Source organism: Chelonia mydas, chromosome 6 (genome assembly GCF_015237465.2).
Source record: "Chelonia mydas isolate rCheMyd1 chromosome 6, rCheMyd1.pri.v2, whole genome shotgun sequence".
In the NCBI taxonomy this organism is placed as follows: domain Eukaryota; kingdom Metazoa; phylum Chordata; order Testudines; family Cheloniidae; genus Chelonia; species Chelonia mydas.
In genome coordinates this window covers 77,287,508-77,312,550 of record NC_051246.2, presented here as the reverse complement: position 1 = coordinate 77,312,550, position 25,043 = coordinate 77,287,508, and the positions used below count along the sequence as shown (strand labels likewise).

General features: G+C 44.1%; 1 protein-coding gene across 2 annotated transcripts in view; it reads left to right on the top strand.

The window, feature by feature from the left end:
* The window catches only part of FAM98B (family with sequence similarity 98 member B), a 42,096-nt gene extending 17,625 nt beyond the window's left edge, over positions 1–24,471 (top strand). For both annotated transcript variants that reach the window (XM_037900511.2, XM_037900512.2), the window contains exons 7-8: positions 8,942–9,109; positions 22,312–24,471. In XM_037900511.2, coding sequence (XP_037756439.1) covers positions 8,942–9,109; positions 22,312–22,623 — 480 coding nt within the window. In that variant the 3' untranslated portion in view covers positions 22,624–24,471. The remainder of the gene's footprint in view (positions 1–8,941; positions 9,110–22,311) is intronic.
* The last annotated feature ends 572 nt before the right edge of the window (positions 24,472–25,043 follow it).

Sequence of the window (25,043 nt, the reverse complement as noted above, 5' to 3'; positions counted from 1 at the left end):
TTCAGTGTTGTTCTTCACTTGAAAATGTCAGTCGCCCTTTGTTTTTGTTTTTCCCTTGTGCTATTGTAGGAAAAAGCTTCAAAGTGTTCCTCATATCGAGAGAGAGACACACACCCACCCACTCCTCAAGGAGAGCTACAGAATCCTTGGGATCGTTCTAAAGAACCTACTAACTGTGAATGCTGCCAGTTAATGAACCCCAAGCTTCTGAACCTAGCACAAGGCCATATTCAAATAGCCGTTTGTGTCTCCTCTGCTAGTTTCAATTCAAACTTTATCAAGATGAATAGTAGCTTGTATCAGAAAAATTCACAGTTATCAGTAATGGTTCAGTGAGCCATAAAGGTGGTATCTGCCTCATGGGGAAGCTTCCAGATCACTACTATAGGGTATGCCTGCTGGTGTCAGAGTTTTTCCGAAAGACTTTAAAAAAAGATAGTCACTGTGGAACAAACCATTTATGCATCAGTAACTGTCTGTCCCACCATCCTAATGGCTGAGTATGTTTTCAGATTATGTCTAGGCATCTCTATGGTGCTCACTGTCTTACTCTCTTTTTTTTTCAAGTATTCATATATTATTAATCATTCCAGCATCTCTGAGAGGTAGAAAAGTATTATCAGGGGTGCAGAGAGATTTTTGGGGAGGCCGAGGCAAAATCTGAAACAGTCCCCCCCCTCCCCCCCCCCCCCCCCCCCCCGCACCTTTTCAAAAAACCAAACAAAAAAAAAAAACATAGATTCCATGACCATAAGGGACCATTGTGAGTTATCTACTTTGACCTCCTGCAAAACACTGGTCATAGACCTTCCCCAAAATAATTCCTACAGCATATTTTTAGACAAACATCCAATCTTGATTTTAAAAATTATCAGTGATGGAGAATCCACCACAACCCTTGGTAAATTGTTCCAGTGGTTACAAATGTACACCTTATTTCCATCAGAATTTGTCTAGCTCCAACTTCTAGCGATAGGATCATGTTAAACCTTTTCTCTCCTATACTGAAGAGCCCATTATTAAATATTTGTTCCCCATATACATACTTACACTTTAATCAAGTCACTTTTAACCTTCTCTTTGTTAAGCTAAATAGTCACTATAAGGCATATTTTTTAATACTTTAATCATTCTCGTGGCTTTTCTCTGAACCCTCTCCAGTTTATCAACATCTTCTTGAATTGTGAGCATCAGAACTGGACACAGTATTCCAGCAGTGGTCACACCAGCATGAAACTTAGAGGCAGAATAATCCTCTCTACTCAAGACTCCTGTGTTTATGCATCCCTGGATCGCATTAGCTTTTTTGACCACTGTGTCACAGTGGAAGCTTGTGTTCAGCTGATTACCCATCCTGACTCCCAAATCTTTTTCAGAGTCACTGCTTTCCAGGAGAGAGTCCTTCATCCTATAAGTATTTGGTACATTCTTTGTTCCTAGGTGTATATATTTACATTTAACTATATTAAAATGTATATTGTTTGCCTTCACCTACTCTACCAAACAGTCCAGATCACTCTGAATCAGTGGACCTGTCCTCTTAAATTATTTACCACTCCCCCAATTTTTATGTCATCTGCAAACTTTATTGGTGGTGATTTCATGCTTTCTTCCAGGTCATTGTTAAAAAGGTTAAATAGCATAGGTTCAGGAACCGATCCTGCGGGACTCCACTGGAACACAACTGCTCAATGATAAGACTGAGATTTTGTCATGGTTATTTTTAGTGAAATTCACAGACAGGTCATGGGCAATAAACAAAAATTCACAAAGCCTGTGACCTATCTGTGACTTTACTAAAAATAATGGAGGGGGCAGGGCTAAATGGGGGGAGGGATAGCTCAGTGGTTTGAGCATTGGCCTGCTAAACCCAGGGTTGTGAATTCAATCCTTGCGGGGGCCATTTAGGGATCTGGGGCAAAATTGGGGATTGGTCCTGCTTTGAACAGGGGGTTGGACTAGATGACCTCCTGAGGTCCCTTCCAGCCCTGATATTCTATGATAGCTTTCTAGTTTTTTAATCAAAATGTTTTGTGGTACCAAGTCAAATGTCTTAGAGAAGTCTGAGTACATTACATCAAAACTGTTAACTTTATTAACCAAACTTATAATCTCATCCAAAAAAAAATCAGGTTATTTTGACAGGATCTTTTTTCCACAAATGCATGCTGATTTGTATTAATTATATTACCCTCCTTTAATTCTTTATTAATTGAGCAAATATCAGGTGCTCCATTCTGATTTTGCCTAAGGTTGATGTCAGGCTGACAGGCCTATAATTATCTGGGTCATCCCATTTACCCTTTTTAACAATTGGCACAACTTCACCTTTCTTCCAGTCTTCTGGAATTTCCCCACTGCTTCAAGACTTATTACAAAAAATCAACATTAAATATCCAACAAGCTCCTGAGCCAGTTCTTTTTAAACTCTTGGATGCAAGGTATCTGGACCAGATAATTTAAAAATGTTTAACTTTAGTTTCTATTTAACATCCTCCAGAGATACCAGTAAAATGGAATAGTGTTATCACCATATGAGGAAACAATATTATCTGCTTTTCTCCCAGATACAGAACAGAAATATTTATTGAACACTTCTGCCTTTTCTGCAATATTATCCTTAATTCTACTATTTCCATCTAGTAATGGACCTATATCTTTGTCAAGATTCTTTTTATTTCTAATATATTTTTAAAATTTCCTTATTGTCCTTAACACTGCTGGCCTTAGATTTATCTGTGTCCATTTGTTTCCCTTATCAATTTTCCTCAATTCCTAACTTCAGCTTTATATTCATTATTGTTAACTTCCCCTTTCCTCCATTTGTTTTTTCACTTACTCTCTAAACCTGGTCAGTTTTTTGACCAGTAGGCCGCCTTCCTGGATATCAGTTACTCAGAAACAGGCAATGCTATTTTTGACATAGAAAGCCACTCTCTCTCCCTTTTTCCCACATGATCCTTCTAAGTAGTTTATAACCATTGATTTTAACATTCCAGTTGTGTGAATCATCCCACCAGGTTTCAGTAATACCCAAGTAGATTGAATTTATGCTCATAAATGAGTAATTCTAATTCCTCTTGTTTGTTATCTACAGTTTTAGCGTTGGTGGATGGGCAATTCAGGAATTATGTCTTTTCATGTCCCTTGGTTCCCTGATGAATTATGATCTCAACATTTTGATTTTTGTGTGGAGTGTTCCTAAATTCTCTCTTTTTAAAAATTAAAAAAAAAAAAAAAGTCTCCCTTTGTTGCTGAGGAGAGGCACTTCTGTAGGTTTTGGAGCACAAGCTTACCTTGAAGCTGTGGCTTCTGTCCTGTTGGTCTGGGCCCAGCTCTCTGTTTCAGGTTGTGCGACCTGGTGCCAGGTTGTAATGCTACTCGCTCAAATTTACCCAGCTGCCTCTCCTGAGTGGCACTGCAACTCTTTAGGCCAGGCTGCAATGCCACTCAGTTTGAGGAAGAGGGCAAGGAAATTGTCCCTTTTCCTCCCTTGTCCCTCTCCCCCAGCAGCTCTGGTTATTTTGCAAATTAGGAAGCTGAGACACAGTGAGGTTGTGATTTGACCAGTAGACATACAGGAAGCTTACGGAAGCACTGGGAATAGCGCACAGACATCCTAACTCCCAGTTCTGCGCATGAACCGCAAGACTACCTTTCCTCATAAAGGAATACAATAGTTTAGGTCCTGTTCATTTTTAAACCGGTTTAAGGCTTTGCATGTATACTGAAAATAATGGAAAACAACATACAGTTCTGTTTTTAAAAACCTACCTGGTGTTGTCTGTTGTAGCTTTAGTGCAAGTGCAGACAAAACCTCAGTTGCATGACTCTCATTAAATATCAGTGGGAGTGATGCAGCTACATCTTCGTATACAGAGTTGAAAATTTATTCTCAAACATTCAGCTATTGCTTCTTTGTGCACGTCTCACCTCAGCAGCTTGCATGAATGTTGATGCACTGTAGGAGAGGAAAGGAAAAGGGAGTTAACTCACTGTGGTAAGGAGACTACTGCATACATTTTTTTCTTTTCTCCCTCTCCACAAACACATTTTTTTTTTTCTTACCTTTGACTGAAGAGCAACTGATATAGTAGAATTCAGAGCAAGGCAACTTTTATTTCGGTGTCTAAATAGGGATGTAAGTACCTAACTTTAGACACCCAAGCTTGAAGATATAGGCCTATATTACGATTTTATACCAAGGATAAAGTAGAGGTTGTTTGTCTGTCTTATATGGTTCCACATTGCTCTTTGTGTACAACTATATAAATCTTCATTTAAATAATTTAAAATAATATTAATAAATAGTATTATTAAAATTGTATTTAATTTATGACCGTAGCTTAAATTGACTTAATTTGAGTCGTTTGAATTCCTATTAGTCCCTAGATGTGACATTAAACACTGTTTAAATGGTTTTTGTTCAATCATGAAGAAAGTGTACCATTGTTTTATTTAATGAAGTTAAAGTGGTGAGATGAGTCAGTAGCCTGTTCTTAGAAACTCTGCAAAAACAAAATACAGTTACTGAGATTTCCAGAAGACCTATTGTAATCTTGCATTAAAGGTTGAAATTACATTACTGGGTAGATTTTTCAAAGGGTTGAAGTGCAGCTTCCCTTTTGAGGGTACAATTTTTGCCTGCAAAAATGAATTCAAGTGCAAATCTGAGTACTTATGTTTCTTCATACCTGAACACAGATACACGGGAGGTAGCAAGAGGCACAAGTACTCAATTTTATAGCTATTGTTAAAATTATGTAAAATGCAGGTATAATATTGGTGGGTGTAGATTGCACCTGAAAAAAAACTGCTTTTGGAAAATTTTAAACTTAGCCTTGAGAAATCAGTTTTCAGTTGTGTTTAGCTTTTCATAACATGTACATGGAATCTTATAAATATTTAGCTGAGAACAATATATATATTTACAAGAGCAGATTTCAGATATATATGATATATTCATATGACAGGTGGGCAAACTACGGCCTGCAGGCCACATCCGGCCCACGGGAACCTCCTGCCCAGTCCCTGAGCTCCTGGCCCGGGAGGCTAGCCCCCCGCTGTTCCCCCTCCCCCTCAGCCTCAGCTCACTGCTCTGCCAGCGCAGTGCTCTGGGAGGCGGGGCTGCAAGCTCCTGGGACCGTGCCGCTGCAGAGCCCGGCCTGACCCAGTGCTCTGAGCTGCGTGGTGGCGTGGCTGGCTCCAGCTGGGCAGCTTGGCTGTAGTGCCGCCAGGCAGCATGGTAAGGGAGCGGGGGGGCGTGTTGGATAGAGGGCAGAGGAGTTCGGGGGGGATGGTTGGGGGAAAGGGGTGTGGATAGAGGTCAGGAATGAGAGGAAGGGGGGTTGAATAGGGGCAGGGGTCCCGGGAGGAGGCAGTCAGGAATGAGAGGCAGGGTTGGATGGGGCGGCAGGGGGGCAGTCGGGGCCGGGGGGGCAGGGGTCCAGGGGCGGTCAGGGGACAGGGACTGGTGGATGGGGCAGGAGTCCCAGGGGGGCCATTAGGGGGCAAGAAGCAGGGGGGATTGGATAGGGGGCTGGGGTTGGGCCATGCCTGGCTGTTTGTGGAGGCACAGCCTCCCCTAACCGGCCCTCCATAGAATTTTGGAAACCCGATGTGGCCCTCAGGCCAAAAAGTTGGCCCGCCCCTGTCATATGACCTACTGTTTGGTTTTTGTATAGCTTGCAAGATTCTGGGGGTCGGGGCTTTGAGCCACATGACTCCTCAATTGAGGAACTGAGGTTACAGAAGAAGCTGCGGAGATCCAGATCCTTCTCTCCCTGTTTTCCTTAGTACTTTCAGCTCTAGCAGTAGGTGGAATTCCTTGAAATGTGCAGCTCTTCTTAGAGATACCAAAATCAAGGACTATCTTCAGAGAGGCATTTTCTCTCCTCCCTACCTTCTGGTGTGGAGCCATGTAGTCTAGGCAGCCTCCTTCACCTGATATTGTCCTGAATGTTATACAGTTGGGAAGGATCTCAGTTAATGCTGGGAGAGATTTAACTTAGTTCTGTTGGATTAGTTGAGAAGTGGGGGGGCAGAGCTGCAGAGAACATCCATTTCCCACCTTTTTCAGATCAGGCTTGCCCCTTCTGTAACTGTAGATCACTCACGGAGGAACTGCAGAGAGGAATAGGGAACTATGCAGAGAAGAGACAACTCCTTTATTCTATGTCCCCACCAGATTTTTGTCCCCTCTCCTCATGCAGGTGGAAGGAACAATTTGACCCTTTGTTTAGCTAATTTTAGCCTTTTGTATGTTATGTGTAAAATCTTGTTATCTTTAGGTTCTTCCTCTTTTTCTATAGTAATAGTAAAAACGTTAGTTTATTTCCTATAGTTTATAACTTCCCCAGACAGTAACATTTTGGACTGAAATTATCCTTCTGAGTCCAGAGGTAAATTGCCTTTATTCATTTAGATCAAGAGTCGGCAAACTACGGCCCGCAGGCCATGTCCGGCCCATCAGGCCTTTTAATCTGGTTCTTGAGCTCCCGCCAGGGAGCAGGGTCAGGGGCTCGCCGCACAGCTCCCGGAAGCAGCAGCATGTCTCCCCTCTAGCCCCTATTCATAGGGGAGCCAGGGGGCTCCTCACGCTGACCCCGCCCCAAACAGCTCCCATTGGCTGGAATCACGGCTAATGAGAGCTGGAGGGGCAGTGCCTGTGGATGGGGAAGCACACAGATCCACATGGCCAGCGCCACGCCACGTCACCATGTAGAAGCCGTAGGGGGGCACGCCGCTGCTTCTGGAAGCTGTGGGGGTGGCGCCTGCAGACGGGGCAGCGCATAGAGCCGCTTGGCCACACCTCTGCATAGGAGCCGGAGTGGGGACATGCTGCTGCTGCTGCTTCTGGTAAGTGCTGCCCGGAGCCTGCACCACTGAGGTCTCCCCCCCCGCCCCAACTCCCTGCCTCAGCCCTGATCCCCCTCCGAACCCCTTGGTCCCACCTTCCTGCACCCCAAACTCCTCATCCCACCCTAACCGTAGAGCCTGCACCCCCAGCGAGAGCCCTTGGCTCCCTGCTCCCAGCTCTCTGCCTCCGCTCAGAGTCCCCTCCTGTTGTCCAAACCCCTCGGTTCTAGCCCAGGGCACCCTCCTGCACTCCAACCCCTCTTCCTCAGCCCCACCCCAGAGCCCACATCCCCAGCTGGAGCCCTCATCTGCTCCCCTGCCCCAGCCTGGAGTCCACTCCCCCCCCCCACACACCCTGAACTCCTCATTTCTGGCCCCACCCCAGAGCCTGCACCCCAAGCTGGAGCCCTCATCCCCTCCTGCGCCCCAACGCCCGATTTTGTGAGCATTCTTGGCCCGCCATACAATTTTTATACCCACATGTGGCCCTCAGGCCAAAAAGTTTGCCCACCCCTGATATTATTGGCCCCTGTGTTTCTGTTTTTTGACCATGGTGTTTTTTTAATTCAGGTTTTCAGTTTCCCACAGTGGGAAAGTCCTACTGTCAGTCATTCCTTAACAATATATTACTGCAGGGAACAGTGTGTGTCCAGTGTCAGTGGGCAAATGTCCAGCTGATCTGAACCTCCCAGTCTCCCAAGGAGCATTTTTTTTCTCCCTTTGTTCCCTGTTTTTAAAAGTTTATATTTTCTCTCCTTCTCAGTTTCTTTTCACATTCTGCACAATGTCACTGTAGTTTTGCCCTTTTTGCTGGTATCTGTGCAATACTGATTTTTTTTTTTGGTAATCAGTTGACCATATTTTCAAGATGTTATGTTTTCATGTTGCTCCTCATTGGGTACATTTAATTCCCTTAAAATAGCAGCCTTATTTCTAAAGTGCTGGACCTTTGGGTACTTTGGAAAATAGAGATTCCATTTGTTTCCAGTGAGAAGGAGAGGTGTTGTCGTGGTGTGATGAATGTGGGAATTCTCAATATTTTTATGAGCTATCTGTATGACTCTGTACCTGTCATGTTGGCATTGCTATCCATTGCGGGGGCAGGGGAGAATTTATTTTCTCCATATGATGTGGGAGATCAGGGTAGGTATTTGAGACATATAGCCACTAGGACTTTCTGGGCTGGAATAACACATTTGAGTGGAAGCCCTACAGAGACAATGGAAACTGCAATGATCAAAACTTAACACCTAGCTGCAGAGGCAGCTGAAGATGTGGACATAGCATGGCTGTGTCCAGAGAACAAAGACAAAAGGTACCAGGTGTCTACGTTAAGAGCTGAGCTATCAGAGATACAGGATAGTCACCTGAAACTAATGGAAATGAAACAAGACAGAGAAGGGAGGCAGAGATGGTTCCTTCAGCAACATGGCTCAAGGGAGCCTTGTCTTGAGCCAGTCTGAACTGTCTTAACCTTCACTTCTCTATGCTAACCTAAGCACTTTTAGATTATGTATACCAGGTGCCTAATAAATGGTTACCTTGTTTTTGAAAAGGCTGCCTGCATATACATACTGAGAGCATTGCACCATGAAGGGATACATTACAAGCCTCCCGCAGGCATCTGGCTTGGCTGGATTTGCTGCAAGGAGCCACAGAGAGAAACAGGGATGGCTGGTACTCAAAGGCCCAGTTTTGGACCCATGGACGCTGTGGGCCTTCCCCTGTAGAACTGTGTGGACCCTTGGGGTTTGACACATTAAAGGGGTCACTCACAAGGGACTGGTTACAGGATGGGGCATGGACTAGACCATGTCAATTTGTGACAGGTAATACTAGGATGCAGCATTAATGAAACATCTGCATTACCATTGTTTTGTGTACAGTAGCTGATTGTTGTGAGCAAGGCCAGGAGACATTTATAAGAGTGACTGGCACTGTTTTTACTAAGGTAGTTTGAATGTCTAAACTTTGTGCTCTGTGTATAAGTCACCAAACAGCACACGAAGAACAGCCATTGAGCGTTTGCATCTTTATACATGAAATACTTAGCAACTGAATTATATTTGACTTTATCATTTAGGTTAAAACAGATGACATAGCGAGAATTTATCAGCCCAAGCGTTACGCACTGTCTCCTAAAACAACCATTACGTTTGCCCACCTTCTTGCTGCTCGAGAAGACTTATCAAAGATCATGAGGACAAGTAGTGGATCTACACGAGAAAAGACAGCCTGTGCCATCAATAAGGTATACTTTTCTTTCTCTTGTGGATTCACAGAGCTATTGAAAGTAATGTGGTATAATAACTGATAATGTGTAATTAATGATATCTTTAGCAAGAATGTTGACTTTTGCTTATCCTCTATAATACGGTTTTCCTTCTTTTTTGCAAACTACTTGTATTTAGTGCACTGGAAAAGGAAGGGCTGCAGCACTCCCATAAGCATCACTACAGCTCCATTGTCCTAGTTTTTGTTACAAAGTACACTGCACACTCCTTTTGTTGGCCTGTAAAGTACATATACTACACCCCTGCCCCGTACGGGTATAAATAGCAGCAGATGGTGAGGCATGGCTTAGGCAAGTAAAGACTCTCTGGAACCGTGTGGGTATGAACCCTATAGGGCTTTCTACTCACCCATGCAGTGCTTTCCCTGTCTACACTGCTATTTTTAGCAGTGTGGTGTCCCACTGCCTCCCTGCTGCGGGATCCTTGCCCTGCTGCAGTGAAAGACTCCAGCAGCAAGGAAAGGCTCTGACAATTCCGCACTGATGAGCTTTTCTGCTCTGCCTCCCCCGTGCCAGAGCCTTTCACTGTTACATGTAGCTACACGCTGCAGTGTGAACATAGCCTGCTTTTCATTGTGGTGCGTAACTACGCATACCCTACATGCGTCCTCAAGAGGTAAGTAGTGTGTATATATAGACCTACAGTTACTTCCACACTGAGATAAAATAATTCTAGATAAGAATTGCAGTGGACGGAAAAAGGAGAATTTAGAATCTCACGCCTCCTACAGTGGTATTCCTTTTTTATGCTTCAGGAGGCAGGACCAAATCTGTCAGTCCCTGGGTATGACAAATGCTTGACTCTCTTCTGAAAAATCTGCCAGTTCACTGCCTCCCAGCAGCAACAACAGATGGTCCACCATCCTGCTTTCTCTGAGCAGGTCACATATGCAACTTGGAGCGAGCCTGAGTATAAGAATGAACTGTCTGCTTCAGGATCTCCTCTCTCAGAGGAGAGATTCCTTTCAGGATAAAGCTAGGAAGCAGAGGTGGTCATCCCTGTGGGTACTGAATCTCAATCATATAAATAAAAAAAATCTTTCCTTCAACTTCCAGAAGAGAGCTCGGTATACCTCTAATAATTACAAAAGCATGTGGTAATTCCCACTCCAATTTAACTAAACAAGATTAAGAGGCTCTCTAATCTGTCTAAAAAAATCTTGTGCTGGTACAAAACAAAAAATCAGACTGTCACCCTCCCAATAGTTGATTCAGCCATTGCTAAACTTATGGATTAATTGGACAGCCATTCAAAGGCAACCTTCTACTGAAAGAGCCAGCTAAGCCTCTCCTACTACTGCAGTTTGGCAGGCTCCCTATCAAAGGAGAACCCACTGAACCTAAGGGAGGAAGGACGGTCCTGTGATTGAGGCACTAGGTCCCAGGAGATCTGGGTTCAGTTCCTGGGGATCTTGGGCAAATCGCTTAATCTCTCTGTGTCTGGGTTTCCCTTCTGTAAAATTGGCGATATACTTCACATTTTTGTTGTAAAGATGACTCTTTTAATATTTATGAATGCTATGATGCTGGGGACCACAGAAGTACCTAGCCTATACCAGAACACCATTATTTCTAGATAAGATGGTACTGTCCTCTTTTTTTCTTTCTGTCGCTTTTCAAAGACCTCCTAAATCAAGGATTGGTAGTGCACCTAAACCTACGGATACTCAACAGTGTAGATGCTAAATAGAAACAACTGTTGGGAGAGGGGAAGCAATTAACAGTCTCCTAGCTTTGAGAAAAAAATAAACAGACTTGGAATATGCTAAAATTTGGTTCAATTGTGCTTCATGGTGTAGAGAAGAACATGAAGAATCAAAGCATCAAATACATTTCTAATTCTGGAATACTGCTGGAGTAGTCTGGCAATTGAACTGAAGGCATACGCTTTCTAAAAGCATTCATCAGCATATTGGCGGTGAATAGTTCTAGGAGTCTTCCCCTTATATCAAGTGCTTTTTCACAGCAGTCTCCCTATTTAACCTTCTGGAAACATACAGGGGAGCCCTGTGGAAGTTGAATCTGTAGTTGGACACATTAGTTTTGATTTACTTCTCCATTGAAGGAGCATTACAAGTGGCTATCACTTGAGCAATGGAAGTTCTGGGAACTGGGAGAATTATTGGTGGAGTCACAGTACTGTACCTTCAGTGCTGATAAAGAGGTATTCTTCCTGGAGCCTGGTTTAATTCCAAAAGTTTCACTGTGTCTTTCACAGAGTGGAGATGATTCTTTCCCAATTCTGCACCAAACCAAAACACCCCAAAGAAAGGCAATGATGCATGCTAAATGTCTGCAGGGTGCTCAAAACATATAAGATCACAGGCCTGTAGAAAGTCTTGTGTCCTAGTTGTACTATAACACCCATGAGGTAAAAAAGGTATCTATTAGGTAGTTAAAATTTTGCATCAAGAAGGCTTGCAAAACGAAAGCTCTAAAATCTTTAGGTAAAAGTTAAGTCAGCAAAGCAGAGCAGTATCCCTTTCCTGGGGAGAGAACTCCTTTGCATCATTTGAAGAAATCTGCAAGGTAGCAACTTGTCTATCTCTGCATATGTTCATGAGACTTAACATGTTAGCCATCCAAACTTCAGCAGATATCTCCTTCAGAAGACTGTACATTGTGGTACCTCAGTCTGTTTTCTGAATACAGCCTGCAACTAATTAGCATTAAAAGCCTGCTCTTGAAGTTGCACTGCTGTTTTTAAAAAAAAAAAAAAAAAAATCCCACTGAAAGGATGGTGAGCCTGTGTGAAAGACGGTACCTGATGATTCTTTGAGTGGCCCAGTATATTCCTGCTTATGGGTAATGCACTGACCAGTGCAGCCCAGCTGTTGAATCTTCTCCAAGCAGTGCCTGTTGGAGTGCTCATGCACTCCCACCTATCCCTCCCCTCAATGTTTGCTAATGTTCTGAGGGGAAGGGCATAAAAGGGGGCTCCTCGTTTCTTCCAACCTCAGCACCAGACGAAGTGAACAGTCTGTTCCTGAGGATCCAGGGTTTTCTCCTACTGTAGTGTCTTATAGGAATAGTCTATTAATATTAGATAATTAGTTTTCTGTAGTTTTAATATAGTTAGTGTGTTTTAATTCACAGTATGAAACATCGCATCTGGTATTTAACATTTTAGGAGCTCCTTCGAGAAGTAGGACGGACTTTTGCAACCTGTTAAACTAATTTGTGCGGCTCTTGCTTCCTGCCAACCTATCTCTAAGAGGGCAATAAACACACAATGTCTTCCTGATGGCCCCGTGTTTAGCAAGGGAGAGCAATGTGTTTGGCAGATCAATTAAGCAGGGACAGCTCTCAGATGCGTGAGTGGTCGTTAAAGGACCAAGTGTTGTAGGCCGGTTTGCAACCAGGTTCAACAAAAAGTTGTCACCGTGCCTTCGTGGGTCACAACTGAGAATACCAAATTCAGGACAATCTGCTGGGGAAAAGGGTAGACACCCCCCCACAAACTGGTGGTTATTCTTCCATGAGATATACCAAACCAGCAACAAAAGTAAAATTCTGGCTCACCTCACTGGCTAACAAGTCAGAAATGCAGCCTCCATAGGTATTCCAGTCTTGGATTCAACACCCAGACACTAGACTTAATGATGAGTGGTTATTTAAAACCAACTTCATCAAACGAAAGGTTCTTCTGATCCCAAAGAACCAGCCACACACACAGGTCAATATACAACTCAGATCTTATCCAGTAATCACACTGATGCCAATCCTTTAGGATCTAAAATCTAAAGGTTTGTTTATAAAAAGAATGAGAGGTGAGAGTTAAAATTAGTTAAAGGAATCAAATACATACAATAAATGCAAAGTTCTTGGTTCAGGCTTATAGCGGTGATGGAATAAACTGCTGGCTTGTTAAATCTCTGGTTGCTTCCAAATCATTGGAAGGTCCTCAGTCCTTTGCTTAGAATGCTCCCATTAGTATAAGCTCATAGTCCAGGGGCTTAAGCAAGAAAGAGGCCAAATAGAGATGTTTCCAGGGCCTTTTACAGCATCTGCCAAGTGAAGGGAATTCCATTGTTCTCACTGTTGAAAATTACAGGTAACAAGATTTGGAGTCACATGAGCAAGTCACATGTCCATGCATGCTTCGCTTAGTCATAGCAGAGGTCATTATCCATATTCCAATTAGAATGTTCACAGGAAAGTCCGTTAAGTGTAGATAGACATCTTCCATTGTGAGTTAAGTGTTCTTTGATGGACCATTCAACTTAAATAGTTCCTTCACAATGTGCTGGCTAAATACCTTGTGGGTGCTACCCAAAAGCAAGCACATTTGAAATATATATATAGAGAGAAAGAGAGAGAGAGAGCCAATACTCATAACTTCAAATACAAAAATGATACATGCATACAAATTGGATAATCATATTCAGCAAATCGTAACTTTTGTATAGACCCCTTACTTGACATACTTTGTATAAGACTTGTTGCAATTATATAACAGCGGTGGCAACAATGATCTACGTGACCATATTTTAATCAGATAACGTCACAGAAGTGTCATCTTTTTTGTCCAAGAGTAGAAAAGGACAACTGGTCTATCTCCTACTTTTGTAGTGCACTGGGGAAAGTGGCTTCTGTATACAGTAAAAGCTGTGTTATCCGGCACTTTACCAACTGGAAAGCTTTAGAAACCAGCATTTCTGATCTCTCCCAGTACAAATTTTCAATAGGGTTGCCAGGTATTTGATTTTTGACCAGAACGCCCAGTCTAAAAGGGACCCTGGTCAGCACTGCTGACAGCACAGCAAGCGGCGACATGTCCCTGCTGCATCTAGGCGGAGGAATGGCCAAGGGGGCTCTGTGCGCTGCTCCCACCCTGAGTGCTGGCTCCGCAGCCAATGGGTGGAGGCAGCGTGCATAGCCCCCAGCCACGCCTCTGCCCAGGAGCAGCAGGGACATGTCACCAATTGCAGGGAGCCACCTGAGGTGAGCACTGCCCGGAATTGGTACCCTAAAACCCCTCCCCCGCCCAACCCCGCTGCCCTGAGCCTGCTCCCACGGTCAAACTCCCTCCCAGAGCCCATGCCCCGCACTCCTTCCCGCGCCCCAACCCATTAGTAAGTATAATTCTTAGTTAACCAGAATTTTTAGCTAACCAGCACCCCCCATTCCTCCAACGTGCCGGATAACAAAGCTTTTACTTTACTTCCCTTCCCCTCCCCCCCTTCCATTAATTCAGAAGGTGGTGAAGAACATGAGATAGGACAAGGCAAGGTTAATATGGGTCACATGGCTTGGCAAGGACAGCAGTGGTATATGGATATAGACCTGCTTCAGCTGTCAGGAGGAGTGTATTGACTGCTTCCCTTGTCTTTGTACCTGGTGACAATAGTATGGCAGAATTCTTCATCCGTATCCTCAGTCTCTTCATCTGATGGCCTGGTTTGTCAGACTCTGACTAGTGGAAGAGCAATCCTGTTCAGTAATGGTTCAGAATTATTGCTTACCTTTAGAAAGCAGTCTGCAAGAAAACGTTGTCACTTGCAGTGGGCTCGGTTTGTCTCTTTTACAATACAGTGTAAATTTGAATTGCAGTTACTGCCTCTGTTCTGTGTTTTGGAATATGTGATCTATTTAAAGCCTAAAGGGTTATGATTCCTCTCTGAATCACTTGGTGGCTCTGTCAGCTTATTTTGTCTATATGGATGGTAGATCATTATTTGCGCATGGTGCAGTTAAAAAGTTCTTAAAGGGGTTATGTAACACGTCTCCTTTCTTGAGAGATACTGTTGCAGCATGGGATCTTAAGTTTTGTCTGTGCTTATGCAGCTGCCTTTTGAAACCTTGCCAAGAGTCTTCTTTCTTTATCTGTTAATATTGTTTATTATTGCTATAACATCTGCTAAGAGGCTGAGTGAATTGTATGCGTTGATGGCAGACCTGCCATTTATCATTTTTCATAGGGATAAACTGTTCCTTACACTTGACCCAAGGGTTTTGCCAAATATAGTGTCAGAGTTTCACATCAGACAATAAATTTACCGTTTTTTTCCCCCCAAAGCCAAACACTGTTAATGTGCAAGAGTCTGTAGGGCTAGAATCTGGGACCATGGAGATCATGGGCTGCTGACACCTCTGCATCACTTCTAGAGGCTACTCCTGGGGGAATACTGCAGGTGTGCAGAATTCATGTCCCCTGTAGATTTCCCCCCCCTCGGAGAAAATACATTCAGCAGGAGAGGTGCTGTAGTTACACCTTTCATCCAGCAAGGGCTGCTGTGGCGCCAGAACAGAGGGCAGCTGGCTCACAGACTTGAGCAGCCAGTTGTGGAGAGGCTGTGTTCCTCACAGTGTCCTGCTTGCGGGGCTAGGTGAGAGGTTATGATGAGGGGGGACAGTGCAGGGCAGGCTGGGCTTCTGGGGAGGTGTCCTATAGACTGGGACAGAGGCACAGGAGCTAGTGAGGTGACAGCATTGAGCCAGGGGCTGAATGGGAGTGGGGGTGCAGGGCCACATGGGGGGTAGGGGGTGCAGGAACACATGGGGACAGGGAGAGGAGGGGTGGCTGAGTGGGGGTGCAGGGACACACGGGGATAGGGGCAGATGTGCCTGACTGAATGGAGAGGCTAGGGATCAGCCAGAATATGCATGGGGGAGGCTCACTAACATCCCCCCACCAAACAAAACAAAACAAAAAACCCTGTTCCATACTTCTTCCATCTACACCCAACAATCCTTCAGGTTCTTTCCCAGGCTCCTTCCCAGCAACTGCTTCCCTCGCCCTCCGTTTCTCTGCTACCCCTGACTCCCATAAGCCTTTGCTCTGCTTCTGAGGGGTGCAAGAAATACATTTCTTCTTCAAGTGATTGCTCAAGTTGATTCCAATTAGGTGTGCGCGCACTGCGCACATGGCTGTCGCAAAGTTTTTCCCCTAGCCAATGTTCCCTCTAATTTTTGACAGGCCATGTGTGCAAAAAATTTCTTCAGTGCAAATTTTTGTGCATGCGGTGTTTTTGCCACATGCGCAGGGTTTAGGATCTGTGTGCGCACGCGCACAGCTTAGGGGGAACGGTGCCCGTAGCAGCATCCATTGGGTCGGCTGTGGAGCCCCCTGGAGTGGCGCCTGCATGGCACTCAATATATGACCCTGCCAACCCGGCGCCCCCTCAGTTCCTTCTTACCGCCCATGATGGTCATTAGAACTGTGGCGTCTTGCTTAGCAAGTTCTCACGTTTCCTTAGCTTGATTCTAATAGCAGTTGTTCTTTCTTGTAGTTTCTTTTTTGATTTTGTTGTAGTTAGTAGCAGTTGGGTTGGGGGTTTCCCTCCGCTCCGATTGCTTTCCTTTGGGAGGGCTCTTGTGCCCAAATCCCCGGGATTCAAACCCTGCATATCCTGCGACAAGCCCATGCCAACGGGCGACCTCCACGACTCTTGTGTGAAGTGTCTGGGGGAGCCTCACCAAGCCAAAAAGTGCAGGATCTGTAAGGGGTTTCGTCCTGGGACCAAAAAGGAGCGGGACTTTCATCTTAAGTGCCACCTCTTAAGGAGCTGCTTAGACCCCAGCCTCCTTCGGTGCAGCAGGACCCGGCACTAAGTTCTTCGGTGCGCTGCACCCCGGCGGCAGTGGTGGAAGCGGCACCATGGATGGACTCCGGCCGAGAGCTGCTGCTCCAGAAGTAGGAGAAGAGTGGCTCTCCTGCGTAGAGGCCCACCCCCCTGGAGCCAGCCAATTGGGCGCGTCCCAGAGAGGCAGGGCCGGCTCCAGGCACCAGCTTTCCAAGCAGGTGCTTGGGGTGGCATTCAGAATGAGGCGGCAGTCCGTGTCCCGCAGCGGCAATTCAGTGGCAGCTCCGACACTCTTTCGGGCGCAGCAGCAATTCGGTGGCGACTGCTTGGGGCAGCAAAATTGGTAGAGCCACCCCTGCAGAGAGGAGCGCCCGGGGGCAAAGGCTGTGGACGCGGCACTGCCGACTTCAGCCCCGCAAGGGGAGCCGTTGAGTCCAATGCCATTGGACACCCCGACCCACAGCATTGTGGAAGTACAGCTGCCGTCCACCCCTGACACCTTTGCGGCTGCGAGGGACCTCGTTGCCATGACAGCACAGGGGTCTCCTCTTCTCCACAAGCGTCCGGTACCTCAACATGTGGCACAGTCTCGAGGCAAGCCAGCATTGATCTGACCGTCGGTTGAACCTCGGCACTGTTCAAGGTCCTGGCACTGCTCGGAGTCCCAGCACTGGTCGCACTCATGGCACCGGTCAGACTTCCAGCACCGCTCCTGAATGTGGCGCCGCTCTGTACAGCTGTCGCCTTCGTGGAGTAGGTCCCGGACTCAGCACCGATCTTGCCGCAGTTCACCATCTCAGCACTGCTCCAGGTCATGACACTGCTCCCCAGCCTTAGGATGCCGCTCTCCAGTTTCTTGGTGCCGTTCGCCGGAGCAGGTCTGCTCGGAACCTCCCTGGCCCTTGCGGTCCTGATCCCGTTCCTCAGGCTCGGAGACGGGGTCTTGGTATTCGGAGTGGGACCAGCGCCGGTCAGACCGTGGACGCCCTGATGTGGGGGCAGGCCCATGGTAGGCGCACTGGTAAGGACCCACTCAGTGGCCATTTTGGACCCCGTGGGTGTACCAGCAGGCCCTAAGTGCGCAGTCTGGAGCTTCCTGGTCGGCCACATCTGAACCAAAAGTGCTGGAAGCCTCGGCCAGTCGGCCCAGTTCTAGGGGTGCGGAGGAGGCATCCCCCCCCCCCCCCGGCCCCTTTGTCCTCCTCCCCTGATGAGGCTGTAGCAGGCACCTCCGTCTCCATGCTGCCCCCCATAGACAGCTGCGTCCACCAGGACCTTCTGCGCAGCGACCGAGTTGTGGGTGGTTTGGCCTGGTGGTCAGGAACCCGAGGCCAAGGGGTAGGTCCAGAATCAGGAGCCAGATGTCTGAGCCAAAAGTGGAAACTGGGGTCATAGAAAAAACAGGAGCTGAAGCCAAGGGACACTGCTGAGTTGGAAGTCAAAGAGCCATAGTCTAGGGTCTGAGCCGGAGCAGTCAGTCACCAGGCCGATAGTGTTCAGGGCCTGGAACAAGACAAAGGACAGGAGCCGGAAACAGGGCAGCATTGAAGGCAGGAACTGGGGATGAAGCCGGGAGTCAGGAAGTGGACAGCGGGGTCCGTAGGATTGCCAGGATCCACCTTGTTGCACAGACTACTTCCTGTGTCTCTTTTGTCACGTAACAGGTGATCAGCAGCCCAAAGGTCCCTCAAGGTGAAGTTCCAAAGGCTGAATATGTAGATGGGAGTTTACAGTCCCTTCCTCCAAGTATTTCCTAGGAATTCCACTTCAGACATATTGTCCCAAAAGATCATTTGTGTCTGCTACATTGTTCAGCATAGTTTTTTGAATCTCACGGTACTTCCTAGAGATCACCTTAATCCTGTCTTCCTCTTAAAGATATTCCATACAGCCCCACAGTAATACATAAACCAGCTGTATTTTTAATACAACGAACTCCTAAAGTACTTTAAACTTTAATTCAATAAGATTTCTCCAGAATATTGCAGGAAATGGCCATAAATGTCACAAGAATCCTTAGTTGTATGCAGTGTTGTTGTAGCCGTGTCGGTCCCAGGATATTAGAGAAACAAGGTGGGTGAGGTAATATCTTTTGTTGGACCAACTTCTGTTGGTGTGAGAGAGAAGCTTTTGAACTTACACAGAGCTCTTCTTCAGGTCTGGGAAACTTACTCAGGGCTTGTCTTCACGTACAGTGCTGCAGTGGTGTGCAGCTGAGCTCCTGTAATACTTCAGTGAAGACATTACCATGGTGACTGGAGAGTTTCTCCCATTGGCATTGTTAATCCACCTCCCCAAGAGCTGGTAGCTGTCTCAACTGGAGAAGCTCTCCCATTGACATAGTGCTATCTACACAGCGGTTAGGTAAGTATAATTATGTTGCTCAGGAGTGTTGATTTTTCACGCCCCCGAGTGACATAGTCATACCGATATAGGTCTGAAATGTAGACCTGGCCTGAGTGAGTTTTCCAGACCTGAAGAAGAGCTCTGTGTAAATTTGAAAGCTTGTTTCTCACACCGACAGAAGTTGGTCCAACAAAAGATATTACCTCACCCACCTTGTGTCTCATAAGAATCCTTACACATTTTCCAATTTCGGAAGCCGCTTCACTGGGCAGATTTCTCAAAGAGGCAGCCTAGCCTTCCCTGGAAGCTAACAAGTTTGGGCCTGCTTTTTTGAAGCTACAGAGCAGAAGAAACCCATTGTAGAAATGGCAAGCCTGGATACTTCAAGAAAAAAATGATCAGATATCACTTTTTGATTCCCTGGATTTGCTACAAAATCTTCTAGTCAGTAGAGACTGTCAAAGTGGATTTGTGCAGCTCTGCAAGGAATCTTGAGAAATCTGAAGAGCATCCAAACATTTTCTTGCAAGGAGGACCTCAGAGAAAAACTGAATTTGTCATTGGTCATCAGTGCTAATTGTAGCTTCACTAACATCTCTTGTGACTTGAGTCCCTGTTTAAAGTGTACGTTATTTCTTGAGTAGGAGAAACTTTGCTGAGATCATTCTTTTTATGAACTAGTGAAATGAAGTGAATTTCCAGATTGCTCAACCAGCAGAACTTGAAATTGGGAATGTGAGGAACTGAGGCTTCATATTATTGAGGCGCTTGCCTGATTGTCTGATATTTTGAAATCACAGTTGAGGATCAATATGCTTGTCACAATTTGTGTAACTATTTAATGAAAGTGGTCTCCATGGTTAAGAAATATTATGGTCATAATTACATGCAAATGAGTTATTTGGACCATATACTATGCTCCTGTAATTAAAACATAATGGAAAAAAGATTCTCACTTTTTAACTGCTCTCCAAAATCATAAAATGACATGAACTTTAATCAGAAAATAGCTTGCTATTGAAAATATTAATCTTTAGGGTTTTTTTTATACCTTGCTAACTCCAGCTTTGGATGGTTCCCCCATCTGCCTCTCATTTAAAATGACTTTGTCATTTATTTCTGACAGTTTTTTCCCACCATTTTATTTTGTAACATCTAATTCTACTGCCTAATTAGAAATAGGATTATCTGGGGAATGTTATTTTTTGTACATATTTGTTGCTGATAGATCTTTGGTTCATTTTAATAGTGACAAGTGTTTTTTTTTTAACTGTGTAAAGCCCCAAAGCTGTAAAGGGATCTCCATAGGGTTTATAGTCTATTTCAGGACTTGTAGCTAAATGTAGTAGCCAATATGTCCAAATGCATTATTTATTCTTGGTACTTTATTTACAACAATGGGCCCCAATTATGCACATGCTTAACTTTACATTTGTCTGAAGTTAAGCATATGCTTAAGTGTTTCTAGGATGAAGGCCTTATACTAGTAAATATCAGGGTTTTGTAATTCCTTCCATCACAGAAATATTATGCATACCATAACAGCTAAGGATTTAAAAGGGTTTTCATTATGGCCTAATGTTCTGAGATTTATAACTCACTGATAAATTTAAAACTTTTTGTTGAAACTAGGCACAACAGGCGTCTATGGGAATGAAATTCTTACTACAAAATTTAAAAAAAAAAATTGTGGTTTACCTATGTAAATGTGATAGCTACATATGAATGATGAAACTCAATAACTACAAACAATGTTACTAGTTTCTTATAATTTTTTTCATAATTACTCAAATGAAGATGAAACAAATTACTTCTTAACTACCTATCTACAATCTTCCAAAGACTTTTTAGAAGGAATACATAATCACCACTACAGTCCCCATGTTTCTTATTTATTTTAGGGGTAAGTTGGAATCTTGCTGAGGATTCCTATTTTATGTTAATTGCAGTGATGGGTGGAGCAAAGGGGGCAGATTGCTGAGGGTTTGGAAAGTAGAAGCAGATGGAATGGGGTGCAAATGGAATACGGTAGTAATTGCAGGATGTAGGAGCCAGTTGAAAGGGATGGGTATTGCAGGTTGGACACAGACAGACTTAGGGGAGGGTTGGCTTTGGAATACTTGGGAAGTGGGTGGTTCGGTTAGATCATGAAGTGTGCGTGGATCAAAAGAGCAAGAAACTGAGAAGCAGCAGGAGAGGTGCAGATCGAGAGTGAGATGGAAACAAGAGGAGACATTAGATGTGGATCAGGCAGTGTCCTGAATAGTAATGAAAGAGTAAGGACCCAAGGGTTGTATGTCAAACAAAACTGGTATGTCCCTTTGTCATAAGAGTGATCCCAGGACATCACATGAGTGGCCAACTGGAATCCAGGGATTTACTTGACACATGCTTCCTTGTTTTTGTAAATACTAATTTAGTATCCAGTATACGTGTTAATGCTATTTTGACTGAGAGTGATCTGAGTAGCTTGCATGTTGGTATACATTATGGTGGGGTGAGAGGGAACCTCTGAAAGCAAGAAAATTATCAACAGGCTACTTGGGTAACTAAAACTGTCATGTCTTTCTGCATGACAGCTTAGAAGTAAGCTGACTGGAGTACAGCATCTCTTCATGTTAGAATGACATGCTGTGTGAATATTTTTTTCCAAATAATGTTCTCTTTGTACATCAATTCATGTCAAGTGAATCTCAAGATACCACTTTTCACTTGAAGGTGCTACTATAGCATTGCATTATGGACTGGGTTGCTTTTACAGTTCTCTACACTGCATCAGTAATGCCTGATTGAAAAGAAAGCAATGAACACTTTATAGTTGCATATGGTTACCCGTTTTGTCAGATCATATATGCTACCCACTGTAGCTGTCAGTGCGGAATTTTCTGATGGGATTTGAACTGATGTTTGCCGTTCTGGTTGAATTTAAACAGCATCATAATATAAGGATTAAGGAGCCATGAGCATTGATCGCCCTTATGTAGCACCTGTGATTTAAAAAAAATCTCAAAGCTCACTATAAACAATTAACCCTGACCACCCTAGGCAGTAGCTAGCTGGTGGTACTGAAGGAAAACTGACTCTGAGAGGCTGTCTATTGTCACATGGGAAGTCTGTGGCAGACATGGGATGATAACCTGGAAGTCCGAACTCCCACAGATTCCTCTGGGTAGGATTGCATTCCCTGTGATGAGTAGGCAGATGCTCTTCATCCACAAGATTACTTCTGTATCCTTTCAGCAGCCTTATTGTTATGTAAACATAAGCATTGTGTATTTCTCTACACAGGTCCTGATGGGGAGAGTGCCAGACCGTGGAGGCAGACCAACTGAGATTGAACCACCACCTCCTGAAATGCCCCCTTGGCAGAAGAGACAAGAAGGTGGTGGGAGGGGTGGTTGGGGGGGAGGAGGTGGTGGTGGGAGGGGTGGTTGGGGGGGAGGAGGTGGCAGAGGAGGAGGTGGTGGCTTCAGTGGTGGTGGGAGAGGTGGTTTCCAAGGACGGGGAGACTATGGGGGAAGGGGAGGTTACAGTGGTAGAGGTGGCTATGGAGATCCATATGGTGGAAGGGGAGGAGGAGGAGGTTACAGAAGATACTAACAACTGACAAACGTGGTTGTGATTTTACTGGTAGCAGGAGGTGTGTATATTAGCAATGGATTAGTGTTATGATAGGAAAATTAATTATGATCTCTTTATTAATGAATCACTGCATTTGATCCCTGATATTATCATTGAATCCTGTTAGTCAACTGAACATTTATTTTATACAGAAATGTGATGTCTTAAAGTAGTCCTCGTTTTGCACTACTCACGTGTGTATTCTTAAACAGTTTAGTTTTTTAATAACAGACTTCAGAAAAGTGAATAGAAACAATGAATTTTCCTTTTTTCAATGCTTTATGTTCAGATCTCTTTAATTATTGCCTGTCATACCCAGAATACAGGAAGTGATTTAGGGGGAATTTGGCTTTGTAGGCCATGCTTAGTTTTATATGCTTTAAAAGGACTGTAGAATGCTGGTTCCAGCTTCTTGTCTTCTTTCAGTCCTCTGTATGGGACAATTGAAAAAAATGTAACTTCAGAAATTAATCTAAAATATTCTAAAAATTTTAAAACAAAAACGCTTCATTGTTTCCAAGTGATGTATTGAATCCATGCTATTCCATGGTCAGCAAAACAAGGCTATGCTGTATTTATATATAATGTATAAAAATATTTCAAAGCCAAAAACTTACATTGTAAAAGCTGATTTGTGATGAACCTTGATAGGTAAAATGAAAATGATCTGCTAAAAGTGGCATTCTATGAAACTTACTTTAAAATCAGACCCTGTTACCCATGATGGAAAATTTCCCCAACCATTGCACCTAGTCGGTCGGTCACTTACGTGGTCTTCTGTAGCACATAAGATGACGGTGCACTGAACTGTCGTGTGAGCGGAAAACCCTTGAATCCTACATGAAGGGGGTCATGAGCAAACAAAGGGCACTATTTTGAAAAAGCTGTTCATAGAATTAGGAAAGTTAGCTAACCATCAGCAGCTCCTGGCCTATTGTAGCTGTCAGCTGACTGTTTCTCTCAGCTACTGGTGCTACACAACATCACCACCAGCTCCTCTCCTACACGTGCTTCTTGTGTAAGAGGGGAGCCACTGACAGCCTCCTGCTGCATTAGGGAGAGAAGGAGGTAGGGAGTGTGGAGAACAGTGTTTCCAGGTATGTTTAGCTTAGCTCTGTCCTGTCAGATACTTTGGTCAGTATTTGGTCAATACAGAACTCTGCTGTCCCCAAGCTGGCTCTGTAGAAGAAGAGCCAGGAGGGAAAGGAAAGGAAGGGAACAGTTTCCCTTTCTCTCGCATACAGTCCCTAAGCTGAAATTCTGCCTGTTTGTCCCAAAGTAGCGTTTTGGTGACTTCTGCTACAAGTGATATCTGAATAGCACCAAGAGGCCGAGGCTAGGAAAATCTAAGGGCTTGTCTATATGCTATAGTTGCAACAGTTTAAATAAAGGTGAAATATCTTACTGGTTTTTAGTTAAACAGGCATAGCTGTGTGTAGCCACTCTTACATTGGATTTGAACTAGCTTAGCATGCCTGTGACAGGATTGATGGGGAGATGCTAAACAGACATAAATCAAGTTTAAACCCATGTAAGAGTGGCCACACACAGTCGTACCAATTTAACTAAATTGGTGCAACATCACACCTTCAGTTATATCTGTGCACCTTCAGCATGTAGACCAGACCTAAAACAGATCTAAAATAAAAGTGAAATAAATTTGGTGTGGTTTTTTTTCTTAAATCTGAAGAGTTAAGAAAGTAAAAACAATAAAATGAACAAGTATGTACACTTCAGAGATGACATTATTTTGTCTCCCCTGTTCTCTGTATGTTTTTAACTTTCAAAAGATGCAATAAAATCTTCTAAAAATAGATTTGATTTAAACCTGTTCTCACAATCTTTTTTTTACGTTTCTGTCATGAACAATGAATTTTCAAGACTTTGGTTTTGAGTAAATACAGCTTGTGTTTTGGGAGGGTAATGTGGATTTTGTTGTATATGTTTGTGAACATTTGATTTTTTTAAAACGTTCTCATTTAGTGATCATCCATCCAAAATGTAGGGGGAGGGAGGGTTGTTTGAGAGTGGAGAAAAAATTATTTTCAGGATTTAAGAAAACACTTTAATAGCTGTGAACACTGAAAAATAAAGTACTGTATTTAAAGTTTGTTTGCGTCTTTTATACAGTGTGGTTGAGATCTGTCATACATTGCTTCTGTACTTTAAAGAATGGTCTCCCATTGGTAGCTTGCAAGAATGGAAGAACTAACTTTGAGTTAATGGGAAGAAAAGAAATATCTTGAGGCCTGCCATTTTGAATTCTTGAGACAGTTCTGCTTGGTCTGGTAGCCCCTAATTTTAATTGAGCTGGGTGTGATGTGCTTTTCAAAGTATTTTATGAAAAATAAAAGCCTCACAAGGATTGGTGGGATGAATACATTAACACATTTCTAGGC